This window comes from Grammomys surdaster, unplaced genomic scaffold (assembly GCF_004785775.1).
Source record: "Grammomys surdaster isolate TR1022 unplaced genomic scaffold, NIH_TR_1.0 67, whole genome shotgun sequence".
NCBI classification, from domain to species: Eukaryota; Metazoa; Chordata; class Mammalia; order Rodentia; family Muridae; genus Grammomys; species Grammomys surdaster.
In genome coordinates this window covers 4,117,029-4,138,199 of record NW_021604569.1, presented here as the reverse complement: position 1 = coordinate 4,138,199, position 21,171 = coordinate 4,117,029, and the positions used below count along the sequence as shown (strand labels likewise).

The following is a 21,171-nucleotide window of genomic DNA, read 5'->3' as shown; positions in this document are numbered from 1 at the left end:
TCTCTCTCTCTCTCTCTCTCTCTCTCTCTCTCTCTCTCTCTCTCTCTCTTTCTCTTTTAAAGCCAATTACCTTGAAAATGTCTGGGAGAAAACCCTAATGGAACCTACCTGTGAAGAGAAGGAATGCTTAAAAATTGTTTAAAAATAAAAACAAAAGCAAAAACCAATTTATTTGATGACTTCAGAGAAAATACAAAGCTAGACATACTAACGTCAGCAGGCAGAATATAGTGAGTCCGTAGTAGTACATGTCTGCCTTTGTCTCCTCACTCAGACTCAACTGAAAAACTGCAGGCCACAATCTTGGAGAACTTTCCAAGTCTGTGACTCCCAGATTACCCGTGGGCGTGTATCTGTACTGAGGCAGGGATCTTGGCTTCCTGATGGGATCTCTACTGTTGCAGTCCAGATAGGGCTTACAATATGAACCTTGGAAACTCGTATAGCTGGGTGTCTGTCCAAGACTCTGCATTTCACTGAAAATATCAGTATACTCATGTATTTTCCTTGTCCTTGAGTTTTCCTATGAAAGAAGTATATTTTGTTAGATTTGAGTTATCAAGGCATTTATTCTGTACTCTTTAACAGTGCTAAATAAAACAACACACCAAGCAAGTCTGGTCATTAACACCCCTTGTTGACATTTTACACATCACGACAGTGCAGACCTATTGGAAGGCTGGGGCTGTGCTGCACTGGGGCTGTGCTGCACTGGGGCTGTGCTGCACTGGGGCTGTGTTGCACTGGGGCTGTGTTGCACTGGGGCTGTGTTGCACTGGGGCTGTGTTGCACTGGGGCTATGCTGCACTGGGGCTGAGCTACATGTAGCAGGGAGCCCTTGTTTCATGTATCTGCAAACAGAAACAGTTGAACTGCTGTTTGACCACTCACTACTTAACTTGAAAGAAGTCCAAGGTTCTTTTGTTTCTGCTTTAGCTTGGTGACTTCAGGCATCCCCCCCTCCTGCTACCAATTTCTTAGTAATTTAGAATAGCTTCCTTTTTAATAGAGCAGTCAAACATCTGTCCTCTCCAGGGTTAGCTCAGGCCACCCTTCAAGCAGTGTGTCTTCTTTCCCCCTCCCCCCCCCCCCCCAAGTGGTCACTTTCAAAGGACAGAAAGGATTTGTGCATGAGAATGTGTTGGCCAGGCACACTAACAATGGAGGAGTGTTCCTCTTTGTCCACATCCTAGCCAGCATCTATGGTCACCTAAGTTTTTGATCTTAGCCATTCTGACTGCTATGAGGTGGAATCTTAGGGTTGTTTTGATTTGATTTCCCTGATGACTAAGGATGCTGAACATTTCTTTAGGTGCTTCTTGGCCATTTGAGTTTCCTCAGTTGAGAATTCTTTCTTTAGCTCTGTACCCCATTTTTAATAGGGTTATTTGGTTGTCTGAAGTCAATGGAGTATTACTCAGCTATTAAAAACAATGAATTTGAGAAATTCTTAGGTAAATGGATGGAACTAGAAAATATCATCCTGAGTGAGGTAACCCAATCAAAAAAGAACACACATTGTTTTCATTCACTGACAATTGGATATTAGCCCAGAAGCCTGCAATACCCAAGATTCAACTCACAGACCACATGAAGCTCATGAAGAAAGAAGACCAAGTAGGGGTGCTTCGGTCCTTCTTAGAAGGAGTAACAAAATATTAATGGGAGCAAATATCGAGACAAAGTGTGGGACAGAAACTGAAGGAGGGGCCATCTGGAAACTGTTCCACCTGGGTATCCATCCCTTGTGCAGTCACCAAAGGTAGACACTGATGTGGATGCCAGGAAGTGCATGCTGACAGGAGCCTGATCTAGCTGTCTCCTTAGAAGTCTGCCAGACCCTGACATATATAGAGGTGGATGCTCACAGCTAACCATTGAACTGATCAAGGGGTTCCCAATGGAGGAGTTAGAGAGAAGACTGAAGGAGTTGAAAGGGTTTGCGGCCCCTTGGGGAGAGCAACAATACCAACCAATCAGATCTCCCAGGGTCTAAACCACCAGCCTGGGAGCACATAGGGAGGGACCCATGACTCCAGCTGTATATGTAGGGGAGGAGGGCCTTGTAGAGCATAGGTGAGAGAGGAGGTCCTTGGTCTAGTGAAGGCTAGATGCCTCAGTGTGGGGGAATTCGAGGGTGGGGAGGTAGGAGTAGTGGGGGGGTCGAGGACACATCCTCATACAAGCAGGAGGAAGGGGGTTGGGACAGGGGGTTCCTTGGCAGGGGTGGGAAATGGGGAAAGGAGATCACATCTTATATGTAAATAAAATATCCAATAAAAAAAAGAAAAGAAATGCCCAACGGCAAGGCTAACCTAAAGACCCAGTGCCTCAGCTGCCATGTGGAAGAAGTAATATTACATGCATGTGCTTGGCACTCAGGAGGAAGAGGACGAAGGACGGAAACAGTGTGGATGAAGTTACAGTTGAAAATTCTTCTAATATGATGACAATGTGAAGCCATAAATAAAACAAGCTCAGCAGACTCCAATCCACAATGGTGTTGTGGAGAAGGTTTGTCTCAGGCTTTGTTTGGGTGTCTCTGCTTGTTTGTTTTTCCATTGTGGATCTTTTGCTTGTATATTATGGTTTCCGACTTTGCATGTGTGCATGTGTGTTTGCCTCTATGTGTGTATGTTTCTTGTGCTTTTTCTTTTCTGTTTTTTCTCCCCATTTTGTTTTCTAGGGAGAGAGAGGAAGGAGGAGTGGAGTTGGATGGGTAAGAGGTTGGGAGGCCAGGAGGGTCAACCGTGATCAGAATACACTGTACGGAAGACAATTATTAAAAAAAGCTTACAGAGGGAGCAAGGCTCTGCAGGTTAGAGCTTGTTCTTCAGTGTTTAAAAACTGAAGGAGCTGCAGTCATAATTTTAGAATGTGCTGTAACCGTGATGCATGCAGTCTAACAGAGTGGAGGAAACCCCCCCAGTGTTAGTCCCACTGAGACACTTGGCTGAGTTTTAAAAAGATATCCAAATCCATTCAGTTAGGAAAAGGAAAAATGGTTCCACAATACTATGCTTTGGTAAGGCAAGTATAGGGTGGATCTCAACTCCTCCCTCATGCTGTACATGGGAATTCAGAGTCAAAATTCAACTATGAATGAACAGTATTACAGAAAGTGGAAGGAGGAGGCTAGGCATATTACAGAAATATGACAAGGATCTTGTGTGTAGACTATGTAAGTGATTGCCAGCCCTTAGACACTCCATAGAAGAAGATATATACATGGCCAGGAACATAAGTGCTATTAGGCATCAGATAAATAGCTGTACTCAGAAGTGAATGCTAATATATTATGTGAGAGTGGTTAAATGTAAAGGACTGGCAACACTAAATGTTGGAGAAGAAATGTCAGCATGACACATATAAAAGGCACAGCCACGTCGTGCATATTTGCTAACATTTTGCACTTACTTGGTTGTCAGGTTGGGGAGCTATACCCATGCCATGGCTCAGGTATTGAGCCCAGAGGGCAGCTTGTGGGAGTCAATCTTTGCCTTTCACCAAGTGAATCCCTGGGATCAAACCCAGGTGGTCTGTGGCAAGCATTTACTTGGTAAGCCATCTGGCCCCACTATGTGCCAAATTTTATAATTGAACATATTTGTCCAATGATCTAGTAATTCCATGTCTGCAATGTCCATAGTAGATTCAGGGCAGAATTAATAGCAATACTTTCCGTAAATATATGAAACCAGAAATGATTCATGTGTCCACTAGAAGGGAAATGAATACATGAATTGCACAATGATAAGGAATTATTGGTATATAATGAATACAGAGAAATCTCAAAAGGTAATGAATAAAAGGGGCAGACATAAAAGCCTGCGTGCTACTACGTGCAGTATTACTTCATGGTCATGGACTTTTTTAAGAGGCAAAGCCAATCTCGAGGTGAGAATTGGAACTGACACTGGAGTCAGAGGACTGAGCAAACAAAGAAAGGAATGCTGGAGTGAAGACATCTGTACCAGCATCGCACTGCCAGGGAGGCCAATGTGAATGCATCTCTGTACTTGAATCCTGGGTGTCTACTTTCATAGGATCGTCCTGCCTTGCAGGACAGGAGATTCCAGTACACACTAAAGACTTAGCATTTCTGAGTTTGTCACCACGCAGTATTTGTGTTTAACTTTACAAGTGGGACTATAAAATATGCCCATTTGAAATAGATTTTGGGATGTAAGTTTAAAATAAAACCACAAATAATGCTATTTCATACTGAATAAATGCAAGAGGCCCCTTTGCGCACTAACAACACATTTCCCCCGATAAACTTGTTTGCTGGTTGGATGAGAAATGTAGAACTCCACTTCTAATTTTTGACTCAGCTGCCAAGAAGTTCAGAGCCAAATTCAGCGCTCAGTTTAGTGATTAACATCCCAGCTGCCCCATACATCAGTCTGCCTTGGGTAGAGGGTGAGAAAGAAAGGTGGGGTATTAAATTAACCCGCTTCACACTGAACTGCTTCAAACCATTTGAGAATGATGGTGCACAAATCAAAGGAAACACTGGCTGTTATGACATAATTCAACTTTCCTTTTCTCTCCAGATAAATTCTGTATGCTTTGCTTTCTCATCATAGGATGTGGGCTTGGGGGGGTGGGGGTGGAGGTGGGTCTTTTGCTGTTGTCTGCATGAGTCATGTGTAAAAGGCAAGGTACTCTCCATCCAAACAATTCCAAACACAGCCTACTGACAGGCAGATACTACCTTTATGTTGGATGGTAAGGATTAGAGTAGAGGAATCATGTAAAATGCAGAATATGCAGGGGAGTGTCTCTAATGGATTGTAGATGGTAAAAGAAATCCAAGTGGGCTTCATTACCATTTTAGGGGTTTAGATCTATCTGCCTGTGTGCTTGCTTCTGTTCATGTGAGAAATACTGTATGGTTCTTTGATTTCACCAGGAGTACAGGATATTTCTATCCTCATTTGACAAAATCAAACAACCTTGGTCATGGGGGCAGGGAGTGGGTCTGTATTCCCAATGCATTGATTTGAATGTGACAGCAGTAAAAGCCCTCCACCCAGCTCTCACCGGTGCTGCCACCCTGTTCAGCAGCACTGAGGGCCGGCTCTCTACCTTCTCCTCCCTCCACATTGCTCTTGCCTCGCTGCAGACTTTCCTTGTGAACTTAGCTGGGAACTCATTGGCTGGTTTCCTTGTTGCCTTTGGTGAATCAACCTGTTGATATGGAGTAAAAATATGTAATGAAAGAAAGACTATGACATTAAAACAAAATTCACTCATATCCAAATTCTTTAAAACCCTAAGCTGGCTAAAAATGGGCTTGATAAAGAAATGAAAACCAAAAGCAACAATGGCTATTGTGGGAGAAAACCGCATTACCTAGCAAGATCCAGATCCTTTTTCATCAATGGGAAAGACCAATTAAAATTAGCATCACTGTTACAGACACGCTTTAAAAATTATCTCTACAGAAAACTTGCTTACAATGAAAATTATATTTTTATGGAACATTGTCACATTTTCAAACTGCATGTGAATTCATTATTAACCTTTGCCGTGAGCGGAACCAGTTATCATTGTAGCTTAAGTTGCTATTAATTAATACCTTATTTTCCTATTGTTGAAGAGAGGCTAACTGATGTGAAGGTATACAGGCGCCTATGATGTTCCTTACACAGAGTGCAGGTAGTTTAACCTCTGTGCAAGACAAGTTCATGTCATCTGGCAGCGGGTACTAATACCAGAGGCCAACATCATGACACGCTCACTGTCTCTCAGGCTTCCTTTGCACACTGTGGTGACATCTGGGGAATGACTGACTCTCAATAACCTTGAGTAGACACAAGACTGGAGGGCAGCTCCTACAACACAGGTGGAGAACTGAAAGCCAGGAAGGTCCTTGAGTGAAGTGTTTGTACAGCAGCCTCACAGCTCCAGTAGCTCAAAGTGCTGTCGCCTTTTCTCCCTGGGTTAAATGGAGAGCAGGACACAGGAACAGCAGAAGGGGAAATAATGGAGTAGCCAGTGCCAAAATAGAGAATAAATTATGCTGGCTGGGCAAATAGAGTCTTAATTTCAGTCTCTCAATTTTCAGTTTCTATTGCCAAGTGTGTTCGTTCCTTCTCTTTGGAATAGGCTGGTGCTCTGAAGGCGGGCTCAGTTGCCACAACACTCCTCTCCTCGCACCTCCTCCCGGATCTCAGCATCTTAATGAATGGCAAAACCACTGCCTTTCACTAACCTGAAGATTGGGAATGCTTCCCAATCACTTGGAGTGTAACTGTTTTCCACCCTCCCTCTAAGTCCACTGGGAAATCTGATGGGACCTGCAAGCCACCCACCCCTCCCTGTCCTCAGCTGGGTAAGAAATGCAGACTTGTTATTTATTTAACTGGTGTGAAATGAGGGTCCCCATACTTGTTTCTCCCCCTGGAACACTGGCATAGCAGTCATCATGAAACCATCTCTGGATTAGTTGAAGGTTTTTCCCTTCCATCTTGATTAAGCCACAATCAACACGAGGATTGAAGTTGTCTGCTATGCTGTTTTGAAATTCTCGCATTGTACAATACCATGAATAAGTCCATACATTTATCACATCAGTGTGTGTAGTGGGGTACAAATATGACATCTATTTTCTTAGTAGATTTCAAGCACACGGCTCAGTATTAAATATAGCTCTCATGTTGTAGAAGAAACTCCTATAAGTCATAACTGAAATATTTGTGTCTTTAATCAACATCCCCCCATTTTCCTCACCTCCAAACTTCTGCTATCTCTCCTTCTACTCTGCAGTGTCTTGCTGAATTAGATTCCACATATGAGTTACAACTATGCAGTGTCTGTCTGGACCAGTTGGCCATGTTTCACTGAGTATTAACGAAACGAGGGGAGTTTGTTCTTTTCCAAAGCTGATGACTTTTCTTAGCCAGTGCATTACTTTCATCCACTTGTCAGTGCATACTTCCTCTCCCTGCTGCAAATAACTCTAGAATAATAAGATATTCAGGCCTCTGTGACACAATTACATTTCTTCTGGCTAAGCATTCATAACAGCAGATAACGGGTTGTATGGACTGTTGTTAGTTGCAGTAACTGAGGACTTTTAGTTTGTCCTATGTACTAAGCATGAAAGGTATCAGTTTTCCCTCCAAAGCCTATGACCTTTGAACAGGACTGGGCATGATAGATTTCATCACATATGAGACTTCATGGAAAAGATGGTGTCCTCTGGATCTGGTCAATGGTCAGAGGTTTGAGCTGCAATGCTATGGATACTTCTATCTAATAAGCAAAATGCTTCCTACTTATGGAAAAATTTTATTTCTACCCAAATTTATAATGCTAAGAGTAAGATGAGATAAGTAAATTCTTTATTTTGAATGGAGTGAAACCTTCTTATTTACAACGATATGAAAAGAAATACAAAACACTCTTGGCATCTCAGAGTATCAAGAAGGCACTACCCAAATATGCATCACCTTCAAGGAAACTCACTACTTAAATGAAATAGTATTTTGCTTAATTTTCCAATGTAACCTTACACTGTTCTATAAAACTGGAACACTTTATACTCCTAAACATTGGTAATAAAGTCTCCCAGGCAGGGATTTGTGTTCCATTCCTCTCATATAGAAAACATACAGGAAGACAAGCTCAGAGAATTCTTTTGAAAATTAAAGTTCCTCCATGAAGCTTTGCACCCTAGCAATACATATTCTTCCTGGACTTGCTGGACGTTGGGTTCAGGCTGAGAAAAGGACACACATTTTTTTCTGTGTGAGATCAGGGAAACTGGAACCTTCAATCTGACCCACAACTTTCCTTCTGCCTTGAAATGGGCAACTCATCTGACTTCCTGTTTCTCAAGGAAGAGACTCGGCCACTGAAATGAGACCTGGAGAAAGAGGCAGGGCTGCACCCTGAGGTTCTATGGATGAGTTTACACTCTGAGAACCCTGGAGCCGAAACTGACCTAGGCCAGCACTGCGGAGATATGGTTTCATTCACTGACTTTGAAAGAGTAAACTGCAGAGGATGAGCAGGGGGATAGCGCAATAGTAGCATGTCTGCTAAAGCAGACATCGATCCAAACCTAACACAGCACATTACAAAACAAACAAACAAACAAACAAACAAACAAGCAAAGCCAAATGTTTCTGTGGGCAGCACAAGCTGCTGTGGGACGATCTAGACCAGGAACCTTGTAACCCAACCTGCCTGGTGACAGCAGCCACGTCCAGGGCTGCTGGATGGTCCTGCAAGTAAACGCTATGCTTTTCAGGAAAAATAAAACAACGGCATCTCTGCTATGCTGGCAAAAAATCATTTCCAGTTTACCTCCAGAGAAAATCCTAGTGTACAGTAAATGTTCACCACACCCATTCAAACATCTATTCGTAAAATACCTCACTTTGCTTTGCACCATCATGCTATGAATTCACGGAGCTTCTTACTCTAGTGTGTTACTTTCTAAGTCAAACACATTTTATTAAGAATGTTAAATTTTAAAACTTTCATTTTAGAAAATACGCTGAAAAATTAAGCATCCATAACGTCCTTTCCTTTGAATAATAAAGAGTAGAAAACATGTGTCTGAATATGTGTGCTTTGTCAGGTACATATACAGATATTTTGAACTATCTGTCAAGGACTACTAATTTCTTCACTACCCTGTCAAGTAGCAGTGGTATCACATGCACAGTAGCAAGGTGTGCTGAGGGACTGAGAAAGAGGCTGGCACTTGGAAGTGAACGTTGGTAGTCACCAGACTGACAGTTTTTAACTCATACAATTCTGTTAGGGAATCACCGACTGCAGATATCATCCTGTGTGCATCATTCAGCAGAACTGAGGACAGTATAGCTATGACGGCAAATGTTCAACGTTTTTTGGTTTGATTTTTATAGTATTAAAATGTAGAAATATGTAAACTGTAGAACTTAAAATTAAGATTCAATTTACCCACAGATAGTCAACTATATATTTGATATATTTAAACATCTATATGTACATAAAATGGTATAGAAATAGAGTCACAAATTAAATATTGATATGCTGTGGAATATGTCTTCCTGTCTACATATCCAGGCTGATCACTGATAACAAATTAAAATTTTAAAGTTACTGTTATTTTTAAGTAGTGTTTCTTAAAATCAAAGTGGTCTAATCAAAAGAAATAAAATATTTTTAATGAAAGCTCATTGGAAAATGTTCTATACTGTGTTATTTTCTGCTTAAAAAATGGTTTCACAACAAATCCTCTTTGATTTGGAGAACTGAACACTGTGGAGCTAATGACTGGAATTTTATACTAGAAGATATAGTAGTTTTTAAATGCTTTCTTTTACATTTCAGTTATGCTTATGAAATTGAAAACTACAAGAAAGGAGTGAAAATCTTTTTAACTCTTAAGTGCTGACCATGGCTGTGAGGGCTCTATGTCAGGGAAATGCTGTTTTGGTTTGCTGGAAAAGTCATAAAAATACAAAAGTCAATAAAACTGTTAAAATAAGTCTCCATAATTACCAAGATCAAAATCTAGTGGCTTTTCATTAAACATGAACTTTTGTTCTGCCTCCTGTAACATGTAAACAGTACTGACAATTGGTTTGTGAGGCACTTGCTACAATAAAATGTAATTCTGTCACGAGAGAAAGGTGACAATCAGAGGATCATGAAAAAATTACATATTCTCACTGCTAGTTAATTAGCCATGCAAACCCTCCTCAAACAGATATTCTCTTCTATTAAGAATGATTACTATGCGGGCCTGCAGATGTCAATACCACAGCCATTCAAATACTTCTTTTCCTACTAATTGAAGGTTGTAAAGCTCTTGTGCCAAGGTTTTGCTTCCAAAGAGCTAATTTATGACTAGAAGGATATTTTATGTCTTCAGTTGCAGCAGCTACAAAATTCAGCAAATCAGAACCATCTGTGCACGGAGACTTGCTCACCATTTGCCCAGCAGCCACATTAGCCTGCATCCTACATTCCTGGCTCACGGGCACTTGTGATGATCCAAAGTTCGTAAGAAAAGTTAGAAGTGAATGGCATTCTAACCCTAACTTGTACCTCCAGCAGAAAAGAACTCCTTCTACATTCATGTATGTATGGATGTATGTATGTATGGATGGATAGATGCATGTGCATGCATGTATTTACTATGGAGAACTTCAAGTGAGAGTTACCTCTGTGTCTGTGTAACACTGTTGTTAATCACAAGCTCTAGTTTCTACCATCCTCTTCTGAGAATGCTTTGACTTTATCATTGTTTGCTTTAAGAATTACCTCTTTTTAAAAAGTTGATATGAGAGCATTTATTCCAAGAGGCACAATAAAGTAAATAACAAATTTAATAACAACTTTGCTAAGAAAATAATTCCTTCTATAAACTGAAACGTCAACAGATATGTATCAATACTATCTAAGAATATTACGCAACTCTGTTATGGTGCAACTGGGAGACAAAGCCCCAGGGGCCAGGAGTGATTGAAAGCATAAGAAAGCACATAAAGGCTCTCCTGAGTCAAGGCCAAGTGGCCTTTGGCTCCCTCTTTCCTAGTAATCAATGCACACAGCCATCAGCAAATGCTTCATTCTTTATCAACGCACAGTAGGAACAAATCCCATTTTAAGAGACAACACATGAGAGTAACGTTCATGTTTCTTGGTGCTGGATTAACAGAAATAGGAATTAATGTAGCAAGTAAGTCACTTTTGCCCTGAGATGTCTCCACAGAGGCACTTCCACAGTGTGTGATTGGCAAGAGCACAGAGATTATGTTATACTTACTTTTTGATGGGTTGGAGTCCTCACATTGACACTCTGTGCTTTCGTGGAAAATTCCAGTGACCCTAAAGGTATTCCATCTGGATTCAGAATTTTTTTGAGCTTCTGATAGTCTGGCTTGTCATCATAAGCTAAATTATGAACATACATCAAGAACTCGACAAGTTCACCTGTGAAGTATCAAGTTTTTATGTGTCACTCAGGAAGAATTATCAAAACTCTAATAATCTCAATATTTTTCTGTTACCTCCTTTTCTTTAAAACACACACACACACATACACACCTACCCAAATGAACACAAAATAAGTCTATAAAAAGTATTATAATTTAAAATAAAAATATTTTTAATAACTGACATGATTTGCTGACAATGGGATAAAGTGACAATATTGATACGTACAATGGGCTCATGTCACATGGAAGTCCCTGCACAATTATGAAGTACAGCTACTAACAACTACAACTACTCAAAACTACAGTCAATCCATGCATTTCAGACATCTTTCAGGTTGAACATTTAAATATTCACTTAAAAATAAGTGTCCCTTATTATAAATCTAACTTCAAAGGAAAAACAGATTGCAAGTTTTACCTATAGGTTTCATTTTACTGTTCTATGAGGATACTTAGACATCACTATGGATTCATGGTTTTAGTCATGGCTGGCTTTAACAAGGGAGGATTCCTCCCTTGAGTCTTCTATACCTCCGTATCCCAGTGCACCCTGCTATTCTTGATTTTAGGTCAGTAGGATGAGGAGTTTTCTATTTTCTCTCTAATGTAAAAGTGTGTCACCAGAGCTACATAGTGACTTCACGTCCCAGCTTTTATTTATTTTAGTGATGGGCTTTAAAGCCAAGGCCTCACATGAGCTAGGCACTAACTCAGACAGTGAGCTATACCCACTCACTAGTTTTTAAAAAAGAAACACAATTAGTAAGAAAAAGGGATAGTGTTGCATTAAAATGTCTATTCTCTGTGCTTCTGTTTCAAAGGGTCATGGTGAAATCATATTTTCATGTGTTTATACTTCCATATGATTTCACCCTTTATAAACTTACTACTGACCCAGATATGAGTATCTCATTCTTTCTTGCTTGGGTGTTTATATTTCCATAGCCAGAAAGTTGGGACAGCTCTGTGAGCCGAGGAGTAACTTCTAACACTTTCTAGTCCCTTGTGTCCTCCCTCCATTCAAACAGAAATATAGACGCACTAGGTCTCACTCTCTAGAGAAAAACATTCCAAAAGTAATACTCACATTTTCACTTTCTACTAAAACCAGGGTGATCTATTTTTAAACTGTTTATGAGTATATGTGTATGTACACACAAGTACATTCACACAGGCATGTAGGAACATAGGTACCCATGGAGGTCAAAAGAGGTCCTCAGTTCCCCTAGTACTGGAGTTATAAATGGTTGTGACTTCATCCATATGAGGAGAATTTAAATTCTGATTCTCTGCAAGAGCAGTAAACCCTCTAAGTAGCTGAGCCATCTCTCCAGCCCACACAAAGTGACCATTCTATTCATCAGTTAGAATTATCTAGAAATGAAGAGCTAACATGGTTAAAATGAGAGCTCTTGGCTTTGTTGTTGTTTTGAGTTTTTAACAATCTAGCAATTAGGCAACTTCTTTCTCCTTTTGTTGTCTAGCTTAAGAGACATATCAAGCTCTGTTACCTAACACCAAGTCCACCAGATCACTGATAGCCAGCTCCTGTTTTAGAACGTAATTCAACTGTCATTTGTTGGTATCCCTGTGGGAACTACCAAATCCAATTCCTAAAGAAATACTCAGCAACACTCTGCCACTTTCTGAGACATATTCTGCTGGTTTTTAGTCTTGTAATATCTGGTAAGTTAAGCTTCATATAAACAACAAGTCTGTTTAATCAGAAGATCCCAAATGGAGAACAGAGCCGAGTTTGCTGGGAACAAATGTCTGTCAAAAGACAAAGGAAAATGCCCAGCATAGCACCGACTGAGAGTAGCTGTACAAAAGACTTCGTGGGCACCAGCATGACATGAGTGAGGCTCAGGAAACCACAAAGGAAAGGAGGACCACCTTCAGTATGGATTCACTGTAATGAGCCTCATGCTCCAACCATTCTGATGAAGCACTGATGTAAATATTACCCATCCACAATCTGGGCTTAGTCTTTGATTGACTTGTGAATTTCCAGAGCTACTAAACACAATGCATATAGTATCATGGAATTACTATACTCTTGAGTTGTCTGCTTTTCTGGCTAGTAACACAGGACGCATCCTCACTGATACTAGTTCAAGACATAAAAAACTTCTGAAGCTACCACACGAGTTGGACACACATGTTGCAAAATTCTTGAGTGCTGTATGTGTGTATGTATGTATGTATGTATGTATGTATGTGTGTGTGTGTATTTATATTTATATATACACACAAACAAGAGTACATGGTTTGCAAATCAGCTTATTTTCAAGATTGTGTTGGTTCTACACTCCCTGAGAAAATGTCCTATTAAACGTTTTGTGTTCCAAGCACTGAAATCTGTTTTATAGTTACTAGCATAGAGGAAGTTCATGGGTGTGAAAATGAGGAATCAGGTGTGACTCAGCACTAGATTTTCCATTTGACTAAAATTCTCACATATATCTATCTAATGACAGAAGTATAATGGGACATAGAATGGCTCACAAGCATCCCCCTTATATAATCTGAAGCATCCAAGGCTTCTTTTCTAGACCTGAGCAGAAAAGACAAGTAAGTTAAGGGAGGGACATAGGTTTAAAAGGCAATGGCAGCTCTGTTCCTCGTGCTCTCTGTCTCGCTGAGGACATACACTCTCGGACATGGTAAGAAGGCTAGTCAAAAGGGAGCAAGGTCGGTGTAATCAAGTTCTTTAAAGTGGTTACAGAATTCGACAAACAACAACAGAACTTGCAATTGTCAGCTTGTCCCTTCTGCTAGAAGAAAAATGTCACCAAAAGGGAAAGCTTAGCACAAGGACACTCGAGGGGACTTAGGAAATGGAGGTGGGAACAGGCCTGAGTCATTCCTCTTTGATTTCTTTGGTCCATAGGTGAGTTGGGCTGTGAATGTAGGGCTGGGACAACATTTCTATTGCTCCCCTCACACATGTGCAGACAACTGTCCAGGGCGGTGTACATGTGCCCTCAAACAAGTCAGCCAAAGGTGAGATTAAGATTCACTCTGCTAAGCTGCCCTGGTAGATGAGAAGTCTGATGGTCGAGTGAGTTGGTTCTTTTCTATATGAGAAGCAGCTTCATGCTCAAGTCACTGCATGGGTCACACATGCGAATAAAAGTGACAGGACTGGGCACCAGCTCTGTTTACCATTTGTATCAATAATGATGCAAAAGAACTCAGAAAGAGTTCTCTGTCAACTTGAAGGAAAACAAAAAACCTAATTGTAACATACACTGCTACATGCCAAAATCAGGTCATTTTCTTATCTAAAAAGTTTTGCTGACTGATCTGTATAATATAACCCACGTGTAAACAGCATTCAGGCATGCAATAATTAAGTTCTGCAAATATATTGACTCAAAATAGTCCTTTTATAGGTTGACTTTATCTTCATTCAAAAATAACTTAATTCTAAAAATGCCAGTTGCTGTTGAGTAACCTATGAATGATTCTCAAAATATAAACCTACAACTATAAAAGACAAATAAACAAAGAACTCAGAAGAACTAGGAAGTCTCTGGAGTGCCGTGGTTTGGGCTCTAAGGTCAAAGATGACTTAAACATCTTCTTTAGCAAACTATCTGTGATCGTGAAGCTTTAGGCCTGTGGGAATGGGAGTGGGTAATGTTAACACACACAAAGCGGCTCCTGAGATGACCTGTGGATGGAGAAAGGTTTTATTGACCAACTTACTGCAACTGCTTCCAGAAGGAGCCCACTTAAGCACTGACTCTGGGAGTTCATCCAGCAAGCTAAAGAAAAAACAGATAGCACATGGTGAGTGTCTTCAGCCCAGGCTCCCTGTTTCAGGTGGAACATAAAAGTCTGATTCTATGTTGATAGGGCACTATTGTGCCCTTTTTGTACCCAAATGTAGTGGATGGGAGGCTTAGCAAAGTGGGGGAGGGGACTCCTTAGTTCTTAACAGTTTAACAGTTAACTACCTAGAGGCCAACCAATGTAGAAATATAGACAATTTAACTCAAATTTTACACAACTGAGGACTGTAGAATATTTGCTATGAAGTTTCCTAAAGAAGAATAAAAAATACATATAAAATTGACTGTGGATGGTGAAGTCTTTTATTCCTCTTATATTTAGAGGTGTGGAGGTCTCTGCGGATATCATGGCAGGCAGCAAAAGGACCTGCTAAGTGGTGAAAATGGAAACTTGGTTCAGACTGACTTTTTCAACCTGGGTTAAAACTTTAAGGAGTCTGATGCCAGGGGTATATTATCAGCACATTTAAACAGAGTAGAATTCAGGGAAAAGCTGTCTAGTCAATGATCATTTTAACTCTAGGTGCAGAGTAAATCTCAGGGTGGGACTACATAGAAACTTTTTTGAAAAGTACATGTGACATTGAAGGTGGGGTCTATAGCAAACAGGCCTAGAATCTAGTGTGATCTCTGAGATAGCATTGATATCAGTGGGCCATAAAGTACACTAGGATTCCCCCCTAGGATGGGTTCTATTTACTGGGAACCACAGATAAAGGTCTAGGGAGAGAGAGTCTGGGATAAACATTCTGGAGCCTTTGGGGGAGGTGCCTCCGCAGATAACAAAGGTTAGCAGGTTAACAATATCCACTCTCACCTTTCTCGGAGGGAAAATAGACATTTTATCTCCTCCACTGAGGAGAGGCCACTGTGTCTTTTTCATTCCTGGTCTCCCTAGTGACCTGTGGGCACAAAGGCCTTGGTGGGTCCGTGGAGTTATTTTCCTCATGTATAGATCACTCAAAAGGAGTGATTTTTAGTTCTCTATGTGCATTTGTTTTGCCCTGGCAAGACTTTATATTATCCAATGGTTAAATAAGTTAACAAGAAATATCAATACAACAAACACCTGGTAAATGATTTCCAGTATTTGGGGCTAAATAAATATCACTCTCTTAATTTACTATAGCAAAAGTATATAAAGCCTCACTAAAATTATAGACACAGTGAATGATTCACAAAGAAACACAAGCGGAGAGGCAGCAGTACATGTAGTGATCTCAAGTGACTCATGACAGGAGAAACAGAAGGACACGGAGCTGTGGCCAAACCTGCCATCCTGCCTCACGTCACACCTTTACAGGCAAAGAAAGAAGCAGTTACTACACAGGAAATCTAAAAATTTTTAAATTTTGATACATGATATACTAGCTCTACTAGTATTTGGATTTATATTGTTAATCAAATTAAAATGAAGTTATTAACATATGCAAAGTCAAGGTAACATTTCACTTATTAAAACCCTATTTTATGCAATATCCTTTTAGTATACATAAATACATGTGGACATATTCACTAGTTATCAAAATGAAGACATCTATATACATGTTGATACAAGACTAAAAGAAACCATTTATTAGTCTTATAAAAGAAAGCCTGCCAATGATTGTTAGACTAAATGCTGGCCTTTAACTAAGTGAAGTATAGTACATAAATTAGTTAAACTGAGCTCACAAAGTGTGTACAAGAACTGTTTATGAGTGTTGATATTCATGGGTTCATTTGGCTGCAGAGTAGAGTGCCAGTTACACAAGGACTGAAATGAACAGAACACGTCAGAATTCCAACTCAGTCGGACTTGCACCAATGTGTCGGGGACTAGGGTGGTCAAGATTCCAAGTGCAAGTATTGTACATGTCAGTTTGCAGAGATCTGTCATTTCCAGCCTTTGGCCCAAACCTTCTGTCTTGAGCACAGATCCTACAGTGAATCCAAGTGTGATGGTTGCATTTCTAATCCCAGCATTTTGGAGGCTGAGGCAGGAAGACCATGGGCTACAGAATGAGACCCAGTCCAAAACATTTAAATCTGAAGACTGATTTATCTGGGTGAGCTGCACTTGGTGTCCATTTTCATCATCTATCTTACTAAAACTCCACTGCCTTGCTGCACAGCAGTCACTCCATAGATGAGTATTTCAGCCTACCTCAGAATATGATGAGGAAAAGCTGCCCACTCCATACTATGGACCAGCTGACCAGTGAGAGGCTTGTAAAACACACTTTGTTCTAAAACTGACCTCCCTGTGCTAACAGAATCAAGGTAATAAACTTTGAATGTAGACTATATTTGAAAGGTTTATGTGGCTGCAAGTATGTTTCATATGAGTAGCTCATGTAAAAGTTTTCTTTGTTTCTACTTCAAGAAAGAAAAATCGTGCTTTTGGAGACAGGAATATGAGGTATGCTGTTCCCACCTGAGAACAAGCCCTCCTCCCCCACCTCACCCTGCTCCTCTGCACAGTGGATATCGATCACACCAAAACCAGACTACTTCCATACCCAGGTCCACACTAATTTACAAACAGTCCATCTTGTAAACACCTCCATAGGATCTAAGCGCCAGAAAACAGCATGTCTGGAAACTGATGTTTTACTTTACATTTGTACTATAAAATTATCAAGTACAGATAATTTTATGTCTTCATGATTTTTGTTCTTAAAAAGTAATTTTCAAGCTGATGACATTTGTTTGCTCTCATTGTGGCCAAGGGGCAATTCTCTCTGTCATTTCTAGTCCCTGCTGTTGGTTCTGCTGCATAAAGGGGCGGGGTGTTGGAGAATCTCTACTTGGTTTTAGCAGTCTGGACAGCCACAGGGTCCTCCAGCTTTGTTTCCCAAGGCAGCTTCCCACAGAGCCAGCGCAGCATGCAGTAACCAAGGATCTCAACATCACTCCTCCTGGAAGGGGCTGCAGAAAGGGAGGATAAGAAAGTTCGTGAGAAATAGAGAAATCTTTGAGTGAGCTCCCATTGATGAAATATGAAAAAGCCAAACGGACAGAGCGTCATGTTTACTCAGCTGGAGTAACATTAACCGTCTGGGCCTTTGGCCTCGGTCCACAGACAGGCAGTGACTTGCTGCTGAAGTAAGGGTCAGTTTCTTCACCTCCTCCAACTTCATCTTTCCTTAGTCTAGCCTGTCATATGAACTTGATCCCATGGCCTCTGACATGATCCAGACAACCCATAACCCGGCACCAACACTTTCTCAAAGAGCCAAGCAGTAAAACAAAGAAATAAATGTCTGCAGCTAAATTGCTAACACATGTTCCAGGAAGTCCATGGGGTCTGCCTCGGTCACGCAGAGACCCTCTGAGTGCAGACTAAACACTGACGGCCTTTCCTATTCTGTCACACCAGTGGTCGCACTTGAAGCCAGAAGAATATGACAAAACTGCCATCTAGTGTGCAGTCTTTAAAACCAGGCCCAAGAAGACCTGCAGTTCTGTGGAAGAACCACAACCATAGCACACAGCTCTCAAGTGCTACACATGTCATCTTCAGATACAAGAAGCTCTGCACAAAAATACTAGTCTTGTATCTGAAAGCCAATGGTGAGGCAAACATAGGGGGAATATGGTCCAGAGGTATGGTGGAGAAGGAAGTTCTGAAGCCAAATAGAGATTTATTGTAAGATGGCTTTTCTTAAAACATAGTAAAAGAACATGTTCAGATCTCAGGAAATATCATGATTATCAAACTCTTAAATGCTGTGGACTAATTTCATCTCAATTTGACATCTTTTTTTCTCAAGTACCTTATAACAAAAGACAGTGAGAACTAAGACTTGTTAAATTCAACAGACACTTGGTAATAAGTCATTGAATTAATAACTAACACGCGTAGTGAATGCCTATAAAATAAAGTCATTTTATAAGCATCCAAGCTGTTATAAAAACAATAAGCTGGTATTTATACTTATTCTACTACTTGAATGTTCATCTGTGCAGGGCTATATAATATCCTGAGCAATATATGGCTGTTAAAGCTGTTGTAAACAGGTACCTCATTTCATTGTCCTTAATGAAATAAACTCAAAGTCACTGAGTGAACAAGGTCTTTAATTTACAAAGACATCCACTAAGAACAATTGTGCCACCACATTTGTAGCTACTCTAGGTCACCATACATAGTTTTAATGGTGCTACACATTGTAGCTACTCTGGGTCACCATATATAAGTTGTTATAAAAGCACAGTGCACATACTTGATCTTAAGTGCTATTCGAGTACTGGGTTATTAAAGGACCTTTAATCCAGTAGAAGGCTAGGCCCATTGGTGCTGTTTATTTTTTGCATGGGCTTCAACAACTTCCTAATGCAGGATTTGGCACTAGTATTAAAATAAAAACACAGTCTCTACCATGCTGTTCTGCAATGATTTCTTCTGCATAAATCTCCCATTAATAATGGAATGGCTCCGTTTGTACAGATGTATGCACAAGTTCCTTTTCTATTACAGGAGTTCCTGATTAGCATCAATTAGAAAAGTTCACATCCTTTACTGTTCAAAAAAGGATATTCTGACACGTGTTTGGGGGATACTGGCTATACAGGAGAGGAGGGTGAAAAAAAACCCAAATATGAATGAATGAATGAATGAATGAATGAATGAATGAATGAGGAATGAACCTTACCAGGGACTCCAGCCACCTCCAGCTGAGGGACACGGCTGAAACCAATATTTCATAAACTGGTCTTCATGTAAAATAGGCCTTTGAGAGTTGAGTTCACTTTACTATTATAGTTCAGTCTTATCTAATTAAATATATTATCAAATTTTCAGTCTTTCACTATATTTGCTCCATTAATCAGTACAGTAAGCAAACATTTTACCAGTGCTCTCAGTGCTACAGAAACATTTATAATGTTAAACAGAATGGTCATGTGTTCCTAGCCTAAGACGCATAGCAAAAGCATCAAACATGTTTTCTAGTGTGTCTCTCTGGCTGAATCTCTCTCGCAGAGAGACAAAACCTCTTGACCTGTTTTAGGGAAATTACACTTTCATGGCCACAATCCAGCTACTGCACAGAGAAGAGAGTAAGTAATGCTTTTTAACTCAAAAACAAAAGTTGAGTAGAAATTATTAGAAATCTCTGCAAACAAGAAGGGTGACTCAGGGGCAGAGCACATGCTTTATAGTTTCATCTCCAGCACAGAATAAAAATTTGAAAAATTTTAGAGATAGGAGAGACGGTTTGGTGGTTAAGACTACTTTGTTACTCTAGCAGAGAATCCAGAATTGATTCCCAGCATCTATATGAGGACTCACAAACATCTGTAACTCCAGTTCAGGGGGTCTAACACCATCTTCTGGCATCTGCAGGCACCAGGCATGCACACAGTGTATATACATGCCTGCAGGTAAGATATGCTAACACATAAAATAAAAATAATTTATTTGAAATTGAAAATATTTTAAATCTTTTTTTTTTTTGGTTTTTCGAGACAGGGTTTCTCTGTGTAGCCCTGGCTGTCCTGTAACTCACTCTGTAGACCAGGCTGGCCTCGAACTCAGAAATCCGCCTGCCTCTGCCTCCCAAGTGCTGGGATAAAAGGTGTGCGCCACCACCGCCCAGCTGAAAATATTTTAAATCTTAAAGCTGCTTGTTTCATTGTAAACTTTCCCAATCCCTTGAAAATGTTAATTAGACCAGGAAATGAACAGAGTTCCAGAGTAGGAATCCATAAAGCAAGGTTGGAATTCCATCCAAACCTCTGTAGCTCAATGATACAGACCGTCGATTTGTCTTAATACACTGTATTCACTTAGATGGATAGCATATTATGAGTTGTTCTCTCTTGAAAACATGTTTGCATAAGAGAGCGAACTACATAAGGCTTCGGTTGCATTTCATAACTAATGTTATCATTATTTGTAGATCCTCATATTGATTCCCAACAACTCAAACTTTTACTTTCTGTTTGGCAATTTTTCCATCAAGAGTTTTCTCTCAACTTTCTTAAATTAGTTTCAAAATACTATTTAGCATCTAATGTCATTGTGCATACTAACAGGGAGCAAGGCAAATTACTCTTTTCACTGAGAGTATGTTGTTTGCAATTGCTCAACATTTCAAAATGATAAAATACTGCCAAGTATAACAATAATAAAAAAATAGGCACAGGTGGGAACTGAAGTTCTATTTCAGAAAAAACAAACAAACAAACAAACAAACAAACAAAAAAAACCCCACAAAAACCAGCTTCCAGAAATAGCTGACTCTAGAATTCATAATTAAATAAAACAACTGTGTGATTTGTGGAGAACAGCTACTGCCCCACACACGGAGGACTGCATTATTACTTTTTAATCATTTCAGCAGTGTCAATATTACTAATCACATTGGCAATAGGAAAACAGCAGTGTAAAAGGTTTAATGACGTACTTCCTATCAGACAGCAACCCTGGAGGCACT

General features: G+C 40.1%; 2 protein-coding genes across 7 annotated transcripts in view; one reads left to right on the top strand and one right to left on the bottom strand.

The window, feature by feature from the left end:
- The window catches only part of Fancl (FA complementation group L), a 75,487-nt gene extending 74,857 nt beyond the window's left edge, over positions 1-630 (top strand). Inside the window, exon 14 of the mRNA XM_028777715.1 lies at positions 63-630. Coding sequence (XP_028633548.1) covers positions 63-98 — 36 coding nt within the window. The 3' untranslated portion in view covers positions 99-630. The remainder of the gene's footprint in view (positions 1-62) is intronic.
- Positions 138-21,171, bottom strand: part of Vrk2 (VRK serine/threonine kinase 2) — a 116,877-nt gene continuing 95,843 nt past the window's right edge. For 4 of the 6 annotated variants that reach the window (XM_028777681.1, XM_028777689.1, XM_028777672.1 and 1 more), the window contains exons 9-13: positions 17,539-17,659; positions 14,664-14,722; positions 10,778-10,944; positions 5,047-5,193; positions 138-523 (exon numbers count right to left, since the gene is read on the bottom strand). In XM_028777681.1, coding sequence (XP_028633514.1) covers positions 182-523; positions 5,047-5,193; positions 10,778-10,944; positions 14,664-14,722; positions 17,539-17,659 — 836 coding nt within the window. In that variant the 3' untranslated portion in view covers positions 138-181. The remainder of the gene's footprint in view (positions 524-5,046; positions 5,194-10,777; positions 10,945-14,663; positions 14,723-17,538; positions 17,660-21,171) is intronic. The other 2 variants (XM_028777696.1, XM_028777704.1) reach the window with 2 other exon arrangements.